The following is a 17,564-nucleotide window of genomic DNA, read 5'->3' as shown; positions in this document are numbered from 1 at the left end:
AGCCATTGTAACGTTGTTCAAACAGAATCTTGGGCCGTTAAAGCAGTATTTCCCAACCTTTATCAAGCCAAGGCACATATTTTACATTAGGAAAACCTTGTGGGACACCACCAAACTAAAATATCAAAAAAACTATACATACACAGAAATAATGACTACTTTAGGTTACTATCTGTCACTATATGTTGCTGCCATAGATGGATTCACAAAGATACATTATTTGTAGTGAATAAAGAATTATTTTCGGTCCAATTACCGTAAGTGAAATTGGATAATTCCCTGCGACACACCTGATGATCTCTCACAGTAGTTGTGACTCACTGCATTAAACAGTAGGTGCCTATTTCGGTACACTGCAACTTTGATTCAGTCTTTTGTTTCTCCATGTTTCAGTTTGGAAAGCAAGAACAGCTCTGGCAGTTGACTTTAAAAGGGAATTTCAAGCGTAATATGCTTTAACTGCATTTTTTTGTGGACTTTCCCAGGAGGATTCTGCAACTATCCTTAGTTTGTTACGGCCACAACTCTCCCACTTCAGCTGGACTTCTAATGCATTTTTTAAATAGCATTTTACTTTTCTCCAAAATGAAACACTTCCATATTTCTCCTTTTGTTACCATTTAATTATGGTTTTTGCGGCGTTTGTGAAACCGTATACACGCAATAAGTTCACTTTGTTTTCAGAATTTATGTGTGTGTGTGTCTGTGTGTTTGTCTTTCAGTATCTTTTTCATTAAAAATGTTTTTCTAAGCTATTTTTGTTTGGTTTTAGCTTACTGTTCTTGTTGCTTTCAGTTTTACTTTGAACCCATTTACACAACTTCTGTATGTTTTGATGATCTTCTACAATAGATGTTAAAAATTGGGAAACATTCAAAAGTTCAAAAGCAGATTGATTTTGCCCAAAAATGTGCAAGGACTTGAGGGAGCTTTTCACATTTCACGTGGATGACCATGAAGAAGGACAAAGAAGTCAAGTATCTATCGGAACAAACATCTCGACCAAACTTACAAAAGACATGAGCTAAACTCCTTTCAAACTGACTTTCGTAAACCAATAACCTATTAGTTTGCTTCTCTATTTGACATAATGTGCTCGCTCACTCAACCATATTTTCAACTACTTCCAAATAAGGAAGTAGTAGCTAATTGCGCTTCGTTTCAGAGCCGCCTAATGCAAAGAGCGATGCAGTGTCCCTTCGCTCCATCGCGGTTCACCTTTCGTGGCCAGATTTTTTTTTTTTGGTGCAATTTTAGTGCTTTTTTTTTTTCTTTTTTACAGCGTATGAACGATGTTACAGGCGGAGCCTGGCCCTTTAAGAAGAATCGCATTGTGGGAAGTGTTGTAGTTCTGTGCTTTAGCTGAGGTGGCTGTGTCTCTCTCTCTTCTCTCTCTTCTGGCTGCACCGCCCATTGTTTTCTGCATCCTGATTGGCTGGAGACCATTGTCAATCAATCAATCAATCTCCTTCCTGCCGTCTCCTGTTGTGGTCATCGCTGGCAAACTAGCTAACCGTGTGATCTGCTTGCCAACCGCCAATAAACAATAGAAGAAGACGCTAACCGTGTGACTCTGAAAGCTGCATGTTTGCACGTTTTCTCCCCGACGAAAACCACAATGTCGACGAAATGTTCTGAACCCAAAAGGTAGAAGTCACGGATGTAGGGCGCCAATAATAAATAAATAAATGAATCTTCAGTTCGAGGAGGAGGACGAGAAGAGGAAAATACAACGATAGGAGCAATATGTTTTAATAAGGCTACAGCGCAGCAACGCCAGGACGAAGATCGCGGTCAGAGGGGTGAAATACGCGTGAGTCACTTAACAATTTCTTGTGTCGAACCTCGTAGGTTGATCATTCAACTACAAAGGAAGGTTTGAACTTCTTTGAGACTGTTTAAACAAGAGAGAAATGTGAGATAATGCCTGTCCAGTGTATTAAGTGTATAAAGTGTATTTTGAGGGGTTTTACAGCTTTAAAACGTATATAATAACTGTAAAAAAAAAATTAAGTTGGCTACTTCGTGGATTTCACTTATCCCCTGCGATAAACGACGGAACACTACAGTACAGTAATCCCTCATTTACCGCCGTCAGTTGGTTCCAGACTCAACCGTGATAAGTGAATTTTTGAGTAAATCCAGCATTTAAGACATAAGACTCATGCTTGTGTGTTTGCTATAAATGTGCAATATTACTACAAATTATAATACCAAACATGTATTGTCTTGTACGTAGTTTTGCATATAGTTGTATATAAATATTTTATATTGTTTTTATCTAACTATTTTATACGTTTTTGTATTGTAGTTATTGCATAGTGTAAGTGTAGCTAGTGTATATTATGTTATTGCGCACAAACTGTGTGATTATTTAAATGTAAAATAAATGTAAAATATTTAAATGTGGTGCTTGATTGCTGTATTTGTAATTTACTTTTATTATTTCTTGACTTATTAACAGGATTATTATTTTGAAGCAAGGTTGTTTATTTTGTATTTCAGATTATTCTTGTACTTAATTTGTAATTTGAAAAGCATGTAAACGTCACGTTATTATATAAAGCATGGATATTAAAGACTGCTAAAAACAATGCTATTCGATTTTTCGAAGCACATGCTGATGGAGTAAAATCTTGCCTACGATGCCTTATTGTGAACAATCAGTGTTGCAGACAGACAAATATGTGATTTTTTGTTGATTAATGGTTTTGGTAACTCTTGAAGCAATTGAGGCAAAATGGAGTGCATTACTTGGCTGCGGCCAGCAGAGGAGCTGTTGATTCAGGCTTAAATACGTCACGGTCTAAGCAATGTGATGTCAGCTACATCCACATAGATAGTTAGCTGGATAGATAGCTGGACAGTTAGATAGATAAACAAGGTAACAAGTACTGTGAGGCTACACACCCTGAAAAGTCATCACCAACTTCAGGCTAGTAGCACTCAAGGGAAAAGAGAGGAAGAGCCAAAGAGGAGGGGAGAGAAAGAACGTGTGGAGAGGTAAAAAAGAGGACAGCGAGGGGACACAGGCAGATGTCCAAGAAGCTATACCTGCAGATTCAATTCCACCTCATCCATCCCAGCTTTTTTTCCCCCTCTTCTGTACACATTCCTCTCAGCTCCTCTTATCCGCCCCATCCTGTATCCTTCTGTCTCCCTCAGCGCTGATCTTGCCGCCCCCCAAGAGAAGAAAGAGGAAGAGACAAAGAGAGATGGGGGGGAGAAAGCAGGTATGGGTGATAAGAGGAACCCAGAAGTAAAAGTAGAAAATATATACAGTACACGCAGCTGTAATTTGGTTTTAGTGAAGGAATTGATTTAATGTGTCCAATTAATTACAGCACGGTGGGGCATGTGGTTAACACCACTGCCTCACAGAAAAGTGATTCAGGGTCGGATACCAGCGCCGACCTCTGTGTGAGGAGTTCCTCACTGTGCTTGCGTGGGATTTCCACCCACAGTCTAAAAACATGCATGTTAGGTGAATAGGGGAGTCTAAATTATCCGTAGGTCGTGTGTGGTATTTGTCCTGCGATTGACCGGTGACCAGTCTCGAGTGTACATGACCTCTCCCCCACAGTCAGCTGGGATAGGCTCCATTGCTCTCTAAAACTCTCTACAGCACAAAATATTCACCGTAAAACTACAAGTATGACTCCAAAATATGAAGTGACTTTACACCTGGATACAAAACAATTTATTGACCAACTTTAGTTATTTTTCCATCACAACACAAAACCTATTCTTAGAAAAAAAGACAACCACAACCATTAATTCCAGCATGTAACCACAAGATAATGCCATACACTTGTGAACAGTGGCAACATTTTGCACGCAGGCCACTCTTAATAATTATTTTCCAAGAATTTGATATGCCTGTTAAATAACAGTTTCATTATATAATGTTATGTCACATAAATATAAATCTATATTACAGTTTACACATTAATAACACAGCTTTTGATGAAAACAAATTTGTCTTTCATAGGTTTGTGTGTTTCTGTGATCATGTGCCAAAGGCTCTTTACACGACAGTAAAAAAAAGTCCCACAATTAAAGGGTCTTCATGGGTTTTATATGCATGTCAAAGACGGTCTCCAAATGCTGTTTTTCCAAAGTGAAAAACTCAAAGGGTTCCTTAAGAGCGCTGTAGAAAGAGCTATACAAAGAGACGTTTTGTAACGTTTGTGTACAAAGTACAAGAAGTGCTGCAGTACTCGTTGAAAAGTCTCTGAAATGCATCACATGTCTGATGAGTCCTCAGTTTGCTGTATTCAAAAAAGAAACGCCCAGGCGGTGCATGGTTGTTAACTTCGGATGGCTGTCTTCCTGTCTCTGTCTTTGTTCTGGAAGAGAGAAGACAACTGTTACATCACGGAGTCAGCTGAAACATCCATCGTTGCACATGTCGTCATTTATTTATTTAAAACTTACCCTTAGTAGGCGGTGTGTGTTGTGCAAACTTATTTAAAACTACTTTGCATTTTAGCTGTTTTATTATTTTGCAAGCGCAAATACATTTTGTTTGAAAAAGGCAAGGCGTGCTAACTAATAGATCCTATTTCATATTCAAGGTTGTTCAGTTTTTGTCCTTCCTGACTGACCTTTACGTTATATACACACGCCATAATCACGGTTTGGCGTGTGCCTCAGTTCGCTTTTCGGTACAGTAAAGGAACAAAACACCAAACATAAAACTGCTTAGTTTTTGTGTAAACAGCTTTAATGATTTTTAAAAACAAAATAAACTTAAAAAAGATACTGCTGGGAGGTAATTCGCCAATAAATAAAGTTATCAAAAAGTAGAAATATAGATAAAGCATACAAAAAATTTGAAGAACGTGGTTGGCCTTTTCGATAAATTCCGGTCCCTCACTTTTCATGTGTACCGTGTGGCAAAGGTTACGTGCCGTTACACCGCTAACATCCATGTAAATGAAGTGAACACACCCTCTCCTACTTCTGTATTCCTGGATAAGCATAATAACAGTCGCCCTGAAGAAACATTGCAGTGTTGACAAAGCCTGCCACGCTATTGGTTAGTTGTAGTCCAATAATGAACAAGTTCGACTCGAATGACAAAGCCATCATTCTGTGTTCAATTTTGATTTCAGTCTGCAGAATGACATTGTTATAACCCGTGTTCTGTTCAGTTTGCGCCCCTGGGAGTTCGACACTACATCTTATGGGCTTCAAAGGTATGAATATAGGTTTGTTTGTGACGCAAAAGAAACATGCAAGATTTTAGCGAAGCATGAACTCTTAAGCTTGAATTATGCTGCAGCGCCACGGTGCACACGTAAGCTATTTCTAACTTTGGATCGACGCGTACCGCAGAGCTGTGATTGCTCTGCTTTTTTATAATACAGTGGAACCTTGGTTAGCGTTGTTAATTTGTTCCAGAAGGTGCGACTCTAACTGAAACAGACGCAAACCAGATACAATTTTCCCCATAAGAAATAATGTAAGTCCACTTAATCAATTCCAGAAAGCCAAAAATGTTAACACAAAACACGTTTTTATAGTTTTACACGTATAGTTTTCAAGCAGAAAACAGTTTGAAACGTATGTAAATACATATAAATGATGAATGAAAGGGATAAATGAACATTTAAGGTTACTACTACCTTCATTGAAGACGTGATTCGTGACTGTTCCCAAAAACAAGATGTGGCAGCAAGGCCAACACCTTCCACTTCGACCCCTTTCCTGTTTTTCCATGAGTTATTTCTTGAATTCAATAGTGTTTCTCATCCCAATAGTCCAAAATGGAGCCAATGAAAGTTGCAAGTCCAGCATTTTGATAATGAAGGTGAGAAACATTGTATTCAACAAATAACTCATGGCAAAACAGGAAGGTGGCGTCCGTGTTGATCTCGCTATCACTGTCTTTGGGAACAGTCGCGTCTTCAGTGAAGGTAAAAGTCACTTTAAATGTTCATTTATCCCTTTCTTTCGTCATTTATATGCATTTAGAAATGTTTCATGCATGTAAAACTATAATTGTGCAACTATAAAAATGTGTTTTGTGTTAACATTTTTGAGAGTCACCGGCTGATAGCATCATAGACGGGCAACAGAGCTGACTCACTAAGGATGCTAACTGGATGTCTTGTGATAAAAATACATTAAAATACCGTTGGACTCATGTAGTGTATTAATAACATGAAAAGAGGCGCATCATATTGTACGTTAAAAATTTTGCCGCAAAATTTCGACGTTAACCGAAAAACACGCTAAACTAGGTTCCACTGTACATAATTTCCGTTTTTTACGTTCTGAGAAATTGTCAAAAAGCCTCCAAAGCAAAAGTGCCGAAACACGCAATAGGCAAACATGAGCAGGTATATGAACATGTACAATAAAAGTGACTGATGTTCCACATCGATTAGTTCCAGCTCCAACAACATAAGGGTTGTATATCACTGTCGCCATTGTTTACTACCACACCGGAAGCAAAACAGTGAGTCATGGAGAGTTGTTTCGGTGGAGAATTACAAGTCGCTCTTCAGCCCCCGCCGAAAGAGCTCTAAATCAATCAAGACGCTGTCAGAAGGGCCAGCGACAAGGCTGACGAAGAATTCATGCTGTACTATAGGTAGCAGACTTCATCTTCATTTCATGTGATTCCTGTCTGACATCATGAGCTGGCATTTGACATGAGAGTATGTATCTGCGGTATCAGAGCAGTGCACTCTTGATTTCCTGGCTGGTGGATGGTCTCTCTATCTGGCCAGGAAAATAACATCACTTTTTCCCTCCCCTTCCCACCCCCAACTTTGCTTGGCTACCATTAAACTTTCAAGTAGCGCTCGAGGGATTTTATCGAATGGACTACTGAGTGATATGCAACACATCATCCCTGCTTGGTTTATTGTTTTTCAAGGCCAGTGTTTCATAGATCAACTCACAGCTGACAAAAGATATGCAGCCTTTTACAAACAAGAGAACTAATATCATTTAGTTTTGCCAAAGAAAACAGAGATCTCATTTAATGTGGCTGTAAATGCATTAGTAAGTAGCAAGGTTAAAACGATCGCCTCAGGTGAGGTCATACATGAATAAGAGCTCTTTCTTCCCCCTCCCCTCGTCTGCCCTTTCATGACTTTCGTCTCGAATCTTCGTGCCTTCTTGCTTCCCTCTCATCAGCTCAACACCTGTTCCACATTTCCTCTCAGACCGTACGCAAGGTGTAGGTGTTTGGAAAAAAGAATCATTCTGACAGACATCAACAAAGGTGGGTAGGAGTTTGGATGGATATCAGGCCGGAATGAGGGGGTGAGATCATTGGATTTGGGCAGGAAATGCTCCTCCCACAGGCTGAGGTGAGAGGAAGGAGACAATCCTTTACGCGGTCGGGCTGGATACGGAAAGTCACTATTAGACCGATGTTATCTGGCTGCAGCTTTGTTTATGTGTGTGTACACATACTGCAGAATGAACGTGCTCAAATTTGAGACAGACCAGTGCAATTACAACGCAGGAGTTTTTGGACTACATTGATCAACAGCAAAGGCTCTGTTAATGTTCTAAATGGAGTACTGCCATTGAAAGACTGTGGCTTTGGTTGCACAATCAAACATTAGCCAAGTGAACCATGAGAGAATTTAGGAGTATTACTGTGATTAATGTGTTAAAGGAACTTTAAACCATAGTGATGTTGTTGGCTAAAACCACAGTGAGCAATAGTAACAGTAGTAGTATCAGTCCAAAAAAAAAAAAACCCAACATCCATTGACTTTACTGATTTTTTTTTTTTTTTTCCTGTGAACCAGTTCTATGCGATTGTTATTTTGTTAAAAACAAATAAAGTTTTTGCTGGATCAACTCAATATTTTTTCATTTAACATAATATTTAACAACACATTCTTGGAATCCTCCAAGAATATTTGAAATTGTCATTTACAAAGACTATTTCTATTGCTATTGCTATTTTCATGCACATTAGTCCGTGTCGTGATATTTGGTGGATTTGAAATAAAACTGAATTTAATGTAATAATACAACTGCATCAACCTGGTTGAATTAAAGAGAGATTTTTTTGTTGAGTGATACATCTCGTCGATGCTTGAATTTTCATCTAATTAACGAATCGTAATATTATTTTTTAATTTCCTGTGTGGAATAAAGTATGCAATGCGATTTAAAGTAAGTCACAACAATGTCAAACGTGTGCCAAGGCACTTATTGAAATAATTACATCCCTAGACCATTAGTAGAAGTTTGAATTTTCCATGCACTATACCTTTAATGACAAACTGCTCCACAATGAGGTGTGCAGGTCCACTTGTAACACCAAATTCACGTCCTTCCCTGATAAAGGAATAATTACTTCACCTAATACCATAATGACAGTTCGCAGACAGCAGACTGTGGGAAGGTTGGCACCCAAATTATATGGCCCGCCAATTTTTACATTTATTCAATTGCGTCTGACTGCCATCACTTGGACACGTGCCACCTCTGTGTGTTGAGTGACGGTGGTACAGCTGTGGAGGGGGTTTGGCTGGGTGGGGTGTGACTGGTTCAGTCACAACGGAGGGGAGGTGGTTTGGAGGGGGTGGGGAGTGTTAAAGGTGGACTGGGTAGTCAAAACAATCCCTTGAAGACTAACACAGCATGGTCACATGACATCTCTCTCTCGCTCTCTCTCTCTCTCTCGCTCTGTCTGTCTCGGTCTCCAAACACACACACATACACACACCAGTTTCCCCATGGAGTGATTTGTCCGAGACTAATACGATTACCTGATGACGTTTTCTTTAGATACGATATGATGATATCACCACGTTGAATATTATTGTTGTATCAAGGTGAAAGACGTTTCTTTAACCTTCATGTGAGGACAGTAAACACTTTCTTATCAATTGCACAGTTTAACTGTGACACTGTTTTCATGTGAAATTCAATCGGTGTCCTTTTTTGTGGATTTTCCATGCTCTCGCTCTATTTCCCTGTGTTAATCCATCCTGTCAAATGCAAACATCTAATTTAGCTCCTGGCGGCACGAAGAGAGGAAAGACTTGGTTGGAAAATATAATTTCATTTGGGCACGACTCAGTAAATCATATAAGGAGATTGGTATTTAAGCGTGAAATGAAAACGGCTCATATTTTTTCAGTTCGAGAGTGAGAATATTTTGTAATAAATGTAAGTCAGCACCTGAAGTGTGTCATCCAAGCTGTCATTTTCCTCATAAGGGGTTGACCATTAGACAGCAGATTAGATTAAAGGCTCACATTTAAATGGTGCAATAAATTACACATCACAAGTTAAGTAACACACTAACTACGCCACAGTGTGCCATTATGTGGCTTGGATACATCAGACATGCACTTCACGCTCGCTGTGGTTTACAAATAAGCATCCTCATGGCTTCTGAAAAACACAGGGTTTGTGTAAACTGGCCTAATCCACCACGTGTACACCCCGCGTCTTAATACAGTGTTATAATTATTCCAGAATTGAGATGTGTACTATGTCAGACAAAGCCACTAACTTTCATAGATATCGCTTCTTAAAATGCACATTTTAAAAGCTCTTTTTGGGTGCAGTTTTGTTCTAAATTGAAGTGTGAACAAGCCTTTCCCCCTTGAGACCAAATGACAACAAAATGATAGTTTTACTAATAGATTTTGTTAGTTATCTGACCCGACTTCATCTCTTGGTGTTAAATTGGGCTTTAACTGCTTCCATCTGTGCTGAGAACATGCAGACAGGTCCACGTATGACGGCAGAGAGTCACACATATGCACTGATCAAGGCGAACGCGCGCACACACACACACTTCGGTCGTAGGCAAGAATATATGTGAAAATTGCAGCTCCTATATTAGCCACCTTCGATGCACCTCATTAGCATCACTTAAAATTAAACACAAAGTGGCAACACCAGCAGTATCAGAAAATGAGGGTAATTTAGTTTTCATCTATAACCTTGAAACGTCTACTTTCATGAGCACAAGTGATGTCATGCTTTTTTCCACCCAAAAACAGACTAATAACCAAATGACTGTAAAAACCACAGTCATTAGTCCGCTCCTAAAAGTGCTATCCATGCAGTTAGGCTCTCATGGACGCATGCTCTATTTGATGTCTATAAAGAAGCAAAGTGGAGTTTAGTCACAGTTAAAAAAAAAAAAAGAAGCAAACTGTCCAAACTGGAGGACAAATGGCAGGCTGATTATCCCGCAGAGTCTGCGAGTATTTCTCTCCCTTGTTTTCTCTCCCTCTCCATGCCTGTTTCCACAACTTCCTGCACGCCATTAGTTAGGACGTGTTGAAAGCGCTGTCGTGATCCAGACCTCCTTAACTGAGTAATCATATAGGGGTTTTTGGATGTCTCAAAAGCAGCAATGAACTGCCGTCTGGCTCTAGAAGAAAAACGAGGAGACTTGGAATGACATGGTTTTGATCAAGTCTGCGTGCTACTCGGTGTGTCCAGTGGGTGCGTGGTTAGGAGCGTTGGCGTGTGTGTGTGTATGGATGTGTGAGAGGGTGTGAGTGTGAGCAGGGAGAGCGCTTTTTTTTTTTTTTTTTGTAAAAGCACTTTCTAGGCTTCTTTAACATACCATCAAAGCTTAACGTCAATGTGTTTCTAATAGTGGCAGCAGAATTAAACACTGACTGTACGGGCCTCAGCGCAGGATAAATCATTTTCAGAACAATTAGCTCATTTGTTGCTGCGCTCTGCACTGCCAATGACTTCCAGACACAGAGCGCAAACGTGTGTGTGTGTGTGTCCCATACGAGCATGGTCACATACTAAACCTCAGTGACGGTGTCACCAAATGCGCTCTCATGCACATTTGCTGTCATTCACAAGAGTCACTCTGATTCATCCGAACGTTAGGCCTTCAAATGTATTCACATTGTCACTCACATGCACAAACCCACAAAAAGAGATAAGTCACTTTCCAGCCGGGCTGACTTTCCAAACAGTCAACCAAGAGAGTCATCACATGATGACTTTTACTGTAACCCACATGAAAATTAAAACGGTTTAACCAATTAGGAAGAGTGCACATCGTCATTCCGTAATAGGTTTCATATCTAAATTTAAAACAACTACTGGAGAATGTCTTTTTGTCATTTGAATTTCCTAACATGCAGTCATGGAAACAATTATTAAACCACCTTTGTTTCTTCAGTTTATTGATCCATGTTAATGCCTGGTACTACTAAAGGCACATTTGTTTGGACAAATATAATGATGATAACAAATATAGCTCATAGGAGTTTCATTTAAGAGCTGATATCTAGCAACTTCCATGGTTTTCTTGATAATAACCAATAACCAAGTTCTTACATGAATAGCTATAGTATTGTACTGACAAAAATTTGTACTCTTATGAGCTATTTTTGTTGTCATTGTTGTCACTTGTCCAAACAAACTTACCTTTAGTTGTATCAGGCATTAAAATGAACAAGAAACTGAAGAAACAAGGGTGGTCTAATCATTTTTTCCATGACTGTAGATTCTTAAATTAACTTCAGAGGCAAAATAAAGTTGGTTTTAAAGGGTAAAATGGCATACATTCATTGTTATAATGAAATATGCTTTACCTACTGTAAACACCTAAGATTCCGTCCATAGCAACGCAGCATATCCATTACATAAATATAATTCTAATTAATAGCTACTGTGAAATGTTGTCGAACACAATCCATTCCATTCAAAAAAAAAAAAAAAGAAATACAAGTGATTTCAGTCATCCATTCATCATCGTAACATTCTTAATGGTCGTACGGGTTTATAAAATTGTGAATGAGTGTTACAAGTACGGGTGCTACATGTGTTCGTACAATCCAATTTTTTGGTACTGAACCTTCAGTTCGGTACAGAGGAGTACCAATTCCCCACGTCGACCACATTAAGTGAAGGACAGGAAGTGTGCCTTGCGTCACGCAGTACACGGTAAACAAGTGCAGCTCAGCCTTTTGCGAGCGGAAGTCATGACTAGTCATGACTTCTTCCGTTGTTCTGTTTGTTTGGGAACACTTTGACTTAACAGTCAACTATGTAAACGGACAAAGGCAAGGGTTTTTTGTAGTTAACTAATGTGTGCTTGCTCTTGACACAGCGTACTGTGAAATAATCAAGAGGAACACATTGAGAAAGGTACAATTAAAGTGGAAGGTGCAAGGTGGTGTGGCAGCTGCGATAAACCTCAATGACCATACAAATGAGCAAAGAGTGAACTCAGGACACCAAGTCTGAATTTACCTTCTCAATCGTTTCCGCTCTGTAATCACCCGCTCCGACTCTGCCCTCTAGCCCACTTAAATACACTGTAGAGCCACTTTTCCAGGGAAATGAAAAGGTCTCAGATCCAACCAATCAAACTTAACCCTTCAAACGCCAGATGGGCTAGAGCTTCCATTTTTTTTGCGCCTTGAAAAAAAACAATAGAAGTGCTTATTTTATTCTGGCAGCTGTGCCTTCAATATTTTCATTATGGAGACGCAGTGGGAGCAGAGTTAAGATGCAGCTACCTGACTATAACATTATAAAAGGCTCTGATGCAGAAAATGTGTCAAATGTGATGTCTTTGCTGCAAACAATGTTGGGTAGCTTATTTTTCTCAGCTAAAGAACGTCATTGTCCTGTTAAAAACTATTACAAGCATCACATATCAGTGTGGCACTGGTTGGCCAGAATTACAGTGCAGATGTGCACTCATTTATCTGTCAGTCCTACGCACGTATTGATGAGCTTGTCTGTGCAGATAGACCGATGTTTACAAAATAACACTGTTAAGTTATTTTGAAAAAAAACATTCAACATTAACCTAAAATGGCACCCAATTTTCATTTTAGATCATGAACAGTCACACAGTGCAACTGTCAGAATGAGTACACAGTATTGCATTGCTAACTGGGTAAGACCTCTCTGACGGCCAAACAATTCTAAACACATCCATCTGACCTGCCTTTGAGACTCACTGGCAAATCTGAACATGTTGGGTGATACTGTTCAACCCGCAGTAGGTCCTGTAGGCAGTGGTAATGCACACACTGCCGGATCTGGTCGGTCACTTGGCCCCAATGCAAGCAGACTGACGGCAAAGTGAAAATTGTTCATTCTACATCTACAGTCATGGAAAAAATGATTAGACCACCCTTGTTTCTTCAGTTTATTGATCCATTTTAATGCCTGGTACAACTAAAGGCACATTTGTTTGGACAAATATAATGATGATAACAAATATAGCTCATAAGAGTTTAATTTAACAGCTCATATCTAGCAACTTCCATGGTTTTCTTGATAATAACCAAAATCACCTAAGTTCTTACAGGAGTAGCTATAGCATTGTACTGCCAAAAACATTTGCCCTTATGAGCTATTTTTGTTGTCATTGTTATATTTGTCCAAGCAAATGTACCTTTAGTTGTATCAGGCAATCAATTATCAAGAAACTGAAGAAACAAGGGTGATCCAATAACTTTTTCCATGACTGTAAATCTGTCTCTTCCTTGGACTACAGTATATTCTACCCCGCTACAAAGTTTTGTAGAACTCTGTAATTTTGTAATCTTGCTCTGTGCTCCTTTGACATTGGTTACACTGGTGGTCAAGGCTGCCATGCAAAGAATGTCCATTTACCTTTTTTCTAAGATATAAGCAAAATACTGTATAACCCTCAAAATACGTCTCAGATTGAATGATATTTGAAAGAGCCTCACAGCAAACAAAACCTTTTCGTATTTTAACCTTTGTAGTATTTGTGCGCATTTTCAAACTTCAAAGTGTAATCATATCTGGTAGCTCTGCGGCACCCTGCATGAATGCACTAAATGCACGTCCCGCATACAAAAGGCTAATGTGAAACAGAATAATGTGGCTGAGGCTGACGCTCTCAAGACGCTGAAAGCAGTTTTCTACCCAGCATGCATTTCCAGGTCCAGCATGCATCGGCAGCAGTGAGTTGACAGCAGCAGATAGTATTACACAGCTCCTACTGACAGCGCTGACCTCCACCAGGCTAATCGATATGCCGACACAGGGGTGAGGGAATGGGTTGTGAGGAAAGATATGAAATAGAGACGTATCGGTGAGCAGTGGACGCGTGCGCATAAAAGGGATGTGTGAAGGAGACAGTCGAAGGTTAAGGTCAAGGAAGGTGTCAGGGCACATGTATGCAAAACCACTTTGAACTGAAACCTGAAAAACACCATAGGACTGACGTGCTTATAACAATTCTTCCTCAAGCTGTACATTTATTGCACCACTACTGTGTCCAGAGTGGTAATAAGTATAATAATAAGTATAAGTAATAAATACGTTAAATTTTAAACACATTCAAAAAGTTTTTGGATAACACCAGCAAGAACAAGCATTTGGTGTGCATGTGTATTGTATTTTTTATTTTTTTACAACGTGATGCCACCCACTGGCATGCATTGCGCTGTACATTGTGTTTGCAGGTCGAAAAGATGACGTGACGGTGATGAGCGGTGTGATCATTTTTCCAGTGTTGCCCGAACACAACACTTTGAAACACACATTTTTACAATGTCCTGTAAACGTACCCCAAGGCTAGTTTTTTTGCTATAGTCAGGGTTTTAGACACTGAGGACATCTATGGCCTTAACTCATCCATGGGGGGAGGAAGAAGAGAGACTCTGCTGAGATTTAGGTTATCCCTCAGCTGAAGGGTCTCTGGGTTTAGACACTGAGGAGAGTATTAGCTTTCACACACTGCTGTGGCAAGGGGGGAGTCTGCCAGATGTCAGCTCCTTACCCATAAATCCTGCTAAATGGGCAACATCCAGGCTAGAGAAGCAAAGTTGAATGGACGTCACCGCTATCACTTTCAATGCATAATGGACATATTGGCGGACGAAAAACTGGACTCGTATACAATTCCAGTTGAAAGTCTTAAAGCAGTTTTTCATCAGCCCAAAAGCATTGCTGACAGTCTTCTCTATTGCATCTATTTCCTGTGCTGAATGAAATAAATGTCGTTTGAACCGCAACTTGATAGAGTTCCTATTAATGTGGTCAGCGGTGTGTTATTGTTGTATTTCTTTACAAATCTTGATTTTACCTTGACTACATGATTGCTTTGAGGTAACTCTTGAATTGTAAACCAAGTGAAACTATGAGTGCATACTATGTGTGTAAAATGTATCAAAGATTATATTTTGAATACAGTGATGTTTTTTGGTATTCTTAGTCACTCAGGATGACTCACATCATCGGAATTACATCTCGAATTAGGTTTATCGATTCGCCTACTGTGTGAGCTAGATATTTATATCTTAAACAGGAAAGAATCAAATAAATTTTGCAATTAGGTTTCAGCTGTTGAACTATACAACAATGTGTTGGACAACTGCCCATTTAATCCTTTAATTGTAATCAATCAAAGCCCTCTGAGGGTTCTTTTCTCAAACAATTGCTTTTATCCCAAATTCTAGATCTATATACCCACCATGATCCTTCAAGCCACCTGCCTGACTAAATGTAACTCCCAACAGTGCAATTATATGCCGTTTTTCACCCCCAAAAGCGCACTTTAAAGCATTTCTGCTTTTAATATCCCTCAGGGCCAATCAGGTTTATAGGCTCAGTCACTGATCTCACATCAGCTTTAAATGCCGAAATGACCTTAAACCACGTTGGTGTGGCCATTTAGAAGCCACATGTTTTGGGGATTTTGATGAAAAGGCTATTTGTGTATCATTTTGAGTAAAAAAAATAACATAATGATGACACAGTTTCAACACTTTTAAAGATGTATATTTGCCGTATTTTTTTCTGCTCACCATTTTCCTTTGGTTGCTGAGGCAGAATGTGCAGATGTGCTTGGGCTGGCCTGATTGGTCAGATCCTCTGTTTGGGGAGGAGTTGACGTGAAAGAACGGTGGCGATGGAGCGTGGCAGGGCTGTCCGTCATGAAGTCCCTCACCCAGGAGCAAAACGTTCCCCAGATGACTGATGTAGCTGCTGGCCAAGCGAAGTGTCTCAATCTTTGACAGCTTCCTAATTATTTCATTGAAGGGAGAATGCGCACATTAATGAATAAAAGTGATATACACATTTTAATATTTACATACATATATTTGGTGATTTTGAGATACTAAGAAATGAATTAATTAGCAGAAATACTGGATGTGATAAACAAAAAAAAAGCTAAAATGTCAATATTGCTTTCCAGAGCAATGAAGATACTATATCTGTTTGTTTGTGGGTATTTGTCAAAGGTTTGTGTACCTGTCTGCAGGCTCAGTAGGGATGAGCGTACGTAGCGCGGTGAATGCTGTGTTGACAGAATTGGTTCGATCCCTCTCACGAGCATTGGCCGCTGTCCTCTGGCGGATTTCAGTAGGGGGAGATGAGCCTGGGACTCCGAGCCTCCCTAGAACGGCCTCGACCCCTCCGCCTCCACCTCCTACACACAGCTTCCTCTTCCTGTTCATCTTGATGTGAAAGGCAGACGGGGATGAGGATGACAGGCGGAAGGCAGCAGAATTGGTGGAGCGTTCCTCTGAGCCTGAGCCTTCGCTGCCATTCTCATCATCATCTTCGGAGAGGAGAGCGATGTCACCATACAAGAAGCGGCCTGCTGGAGGCGCCGTGCGCAGCATAGCGAAAGTCATCTTTACCAAAGTAATGGTTTGCCAGCTGGGGTCAGTGGGGGTCCTGGCAAATCTCTTCTTTTGACAGGTTTGTTACAGGAAGCAGTTTGATCAAAGGCAACTATAGACAGTCTGTCCCTAAATGATTTTGACTGGTTGATGCTAAATCTGCACTGCAACAGGTGGCTGCAGCTTCCAGGATCCTCGTCTTCTCTTCACATCCCAAGAATCAGTTTTTCATCTAGTTAAATCCTTTGGAAGAACGTAGAGCTAAAACGGCATGCTGAAGTCTCACCAGCGGATGTGCTGTTGATTTACGTCAAGCAGCCTTCAAGTCAATTTGGCTGCTTCGGTCCTGGCTGCAAAAATGACTCACCGCCTGTGGCAGCAGTTTGACTTTCTCTCTCTTTGCCGCTATGCTCCACGTGTGCCTGCTGTCTGAGTGTTTCCGTCTGCGTCAGGGTTTATAGCTGGTGGGAGGGCCTGAAAACTCCCCTGCTCCTCCTTCGGAGAGGCGAGGGTCCCTCGGCTGCCGTCTAGAAGTAGGCCAGAGAGACCGGAGGCATGAGGCAAACCATCGGCAGTAGTTTGTTTTGGCAGCACACCAGTGGGTTACAGGGGGAATCCACCCTTTAACACAAGCTGCATCACTATTGTTCAGTGTGTGGCTGAAGCGCCCACTGACACTCATTTCTGTAGTGGTGACACAAATTGTTCAAGTTCATCAAAAGTCATCTTCAAGTCAGCATGTCTATTGCACACAAACCATGCTTAGATTAAACAAACTTTGTTGAGGGTTGTTTCCGTGACAAAAAACAATTAAACTTGGGATGCCTTGGGTTAGGCCACATTCATGCAAAGCGTATGTCTACAAGTTTGGTTAACTCACCACAGTTGGGTTTAATGCAGTAAACCTGATCTAACATGCATTTACACTCCAGCGAGAGTAGGCCGGGTGAAATAAGTAAATAGTGTGAC

General features: G+C 40.2%; 1 protein-coding gene across 1 annotated transcript; it reads right to left on the bottom strand.

Moving 5' to 3' along the window:
• Window positions 1-3,713: 3,713 nt before the first annotated feature.
• On the bottom strand, window positions 3,714-17,091 carry LOC129185228 (basic helix-loop-helix transcription factor scleraxis-like). Its single transcript, XM_054782029.1, has 3 exons — window positions 16,222-17,091; window positions 15,774-15,990; window positions 3,714-4,349 (listed from the first exon to the last, which is right to left on the bottom strand). Exons 1-3 carry the CDS (start codon window positions 16,605-16,607, stop codon window positions 4,311-4,313), a joined length of 642 nt encoding a protein of 213 aa, XP_054638004.1. The 5' UTR covers window positions 16,608-17,091; the 3' UTR covers window positions 3,714-4,310.
• Between the last annotated feature and the right edge of the window lie 473 nt (window positions 17,092-17,564).

The sequence above is a fragment of the Dunckerocampus dactyliophorus genome, chromosome 7, assembly GCF_027744805.1.
Source record: "Dunckerocampus dactyliophorus isolate RoL2022-P2 chromosome 7, RoL_Ddac_1.1, whole genome shotgun sequence".
Lineage (NCBI taxonomy): Eukaryota > Metazoa > Chordata > Actinopteri > Syngnathiformes > Syngnathidae > Dunckerocampus > Dunckerocampus dactyliophorus.
Note: the sequence above shows the minus strand (reverse complement) of the source record. Positions and strands in the feature narration are given on the sequence as shown.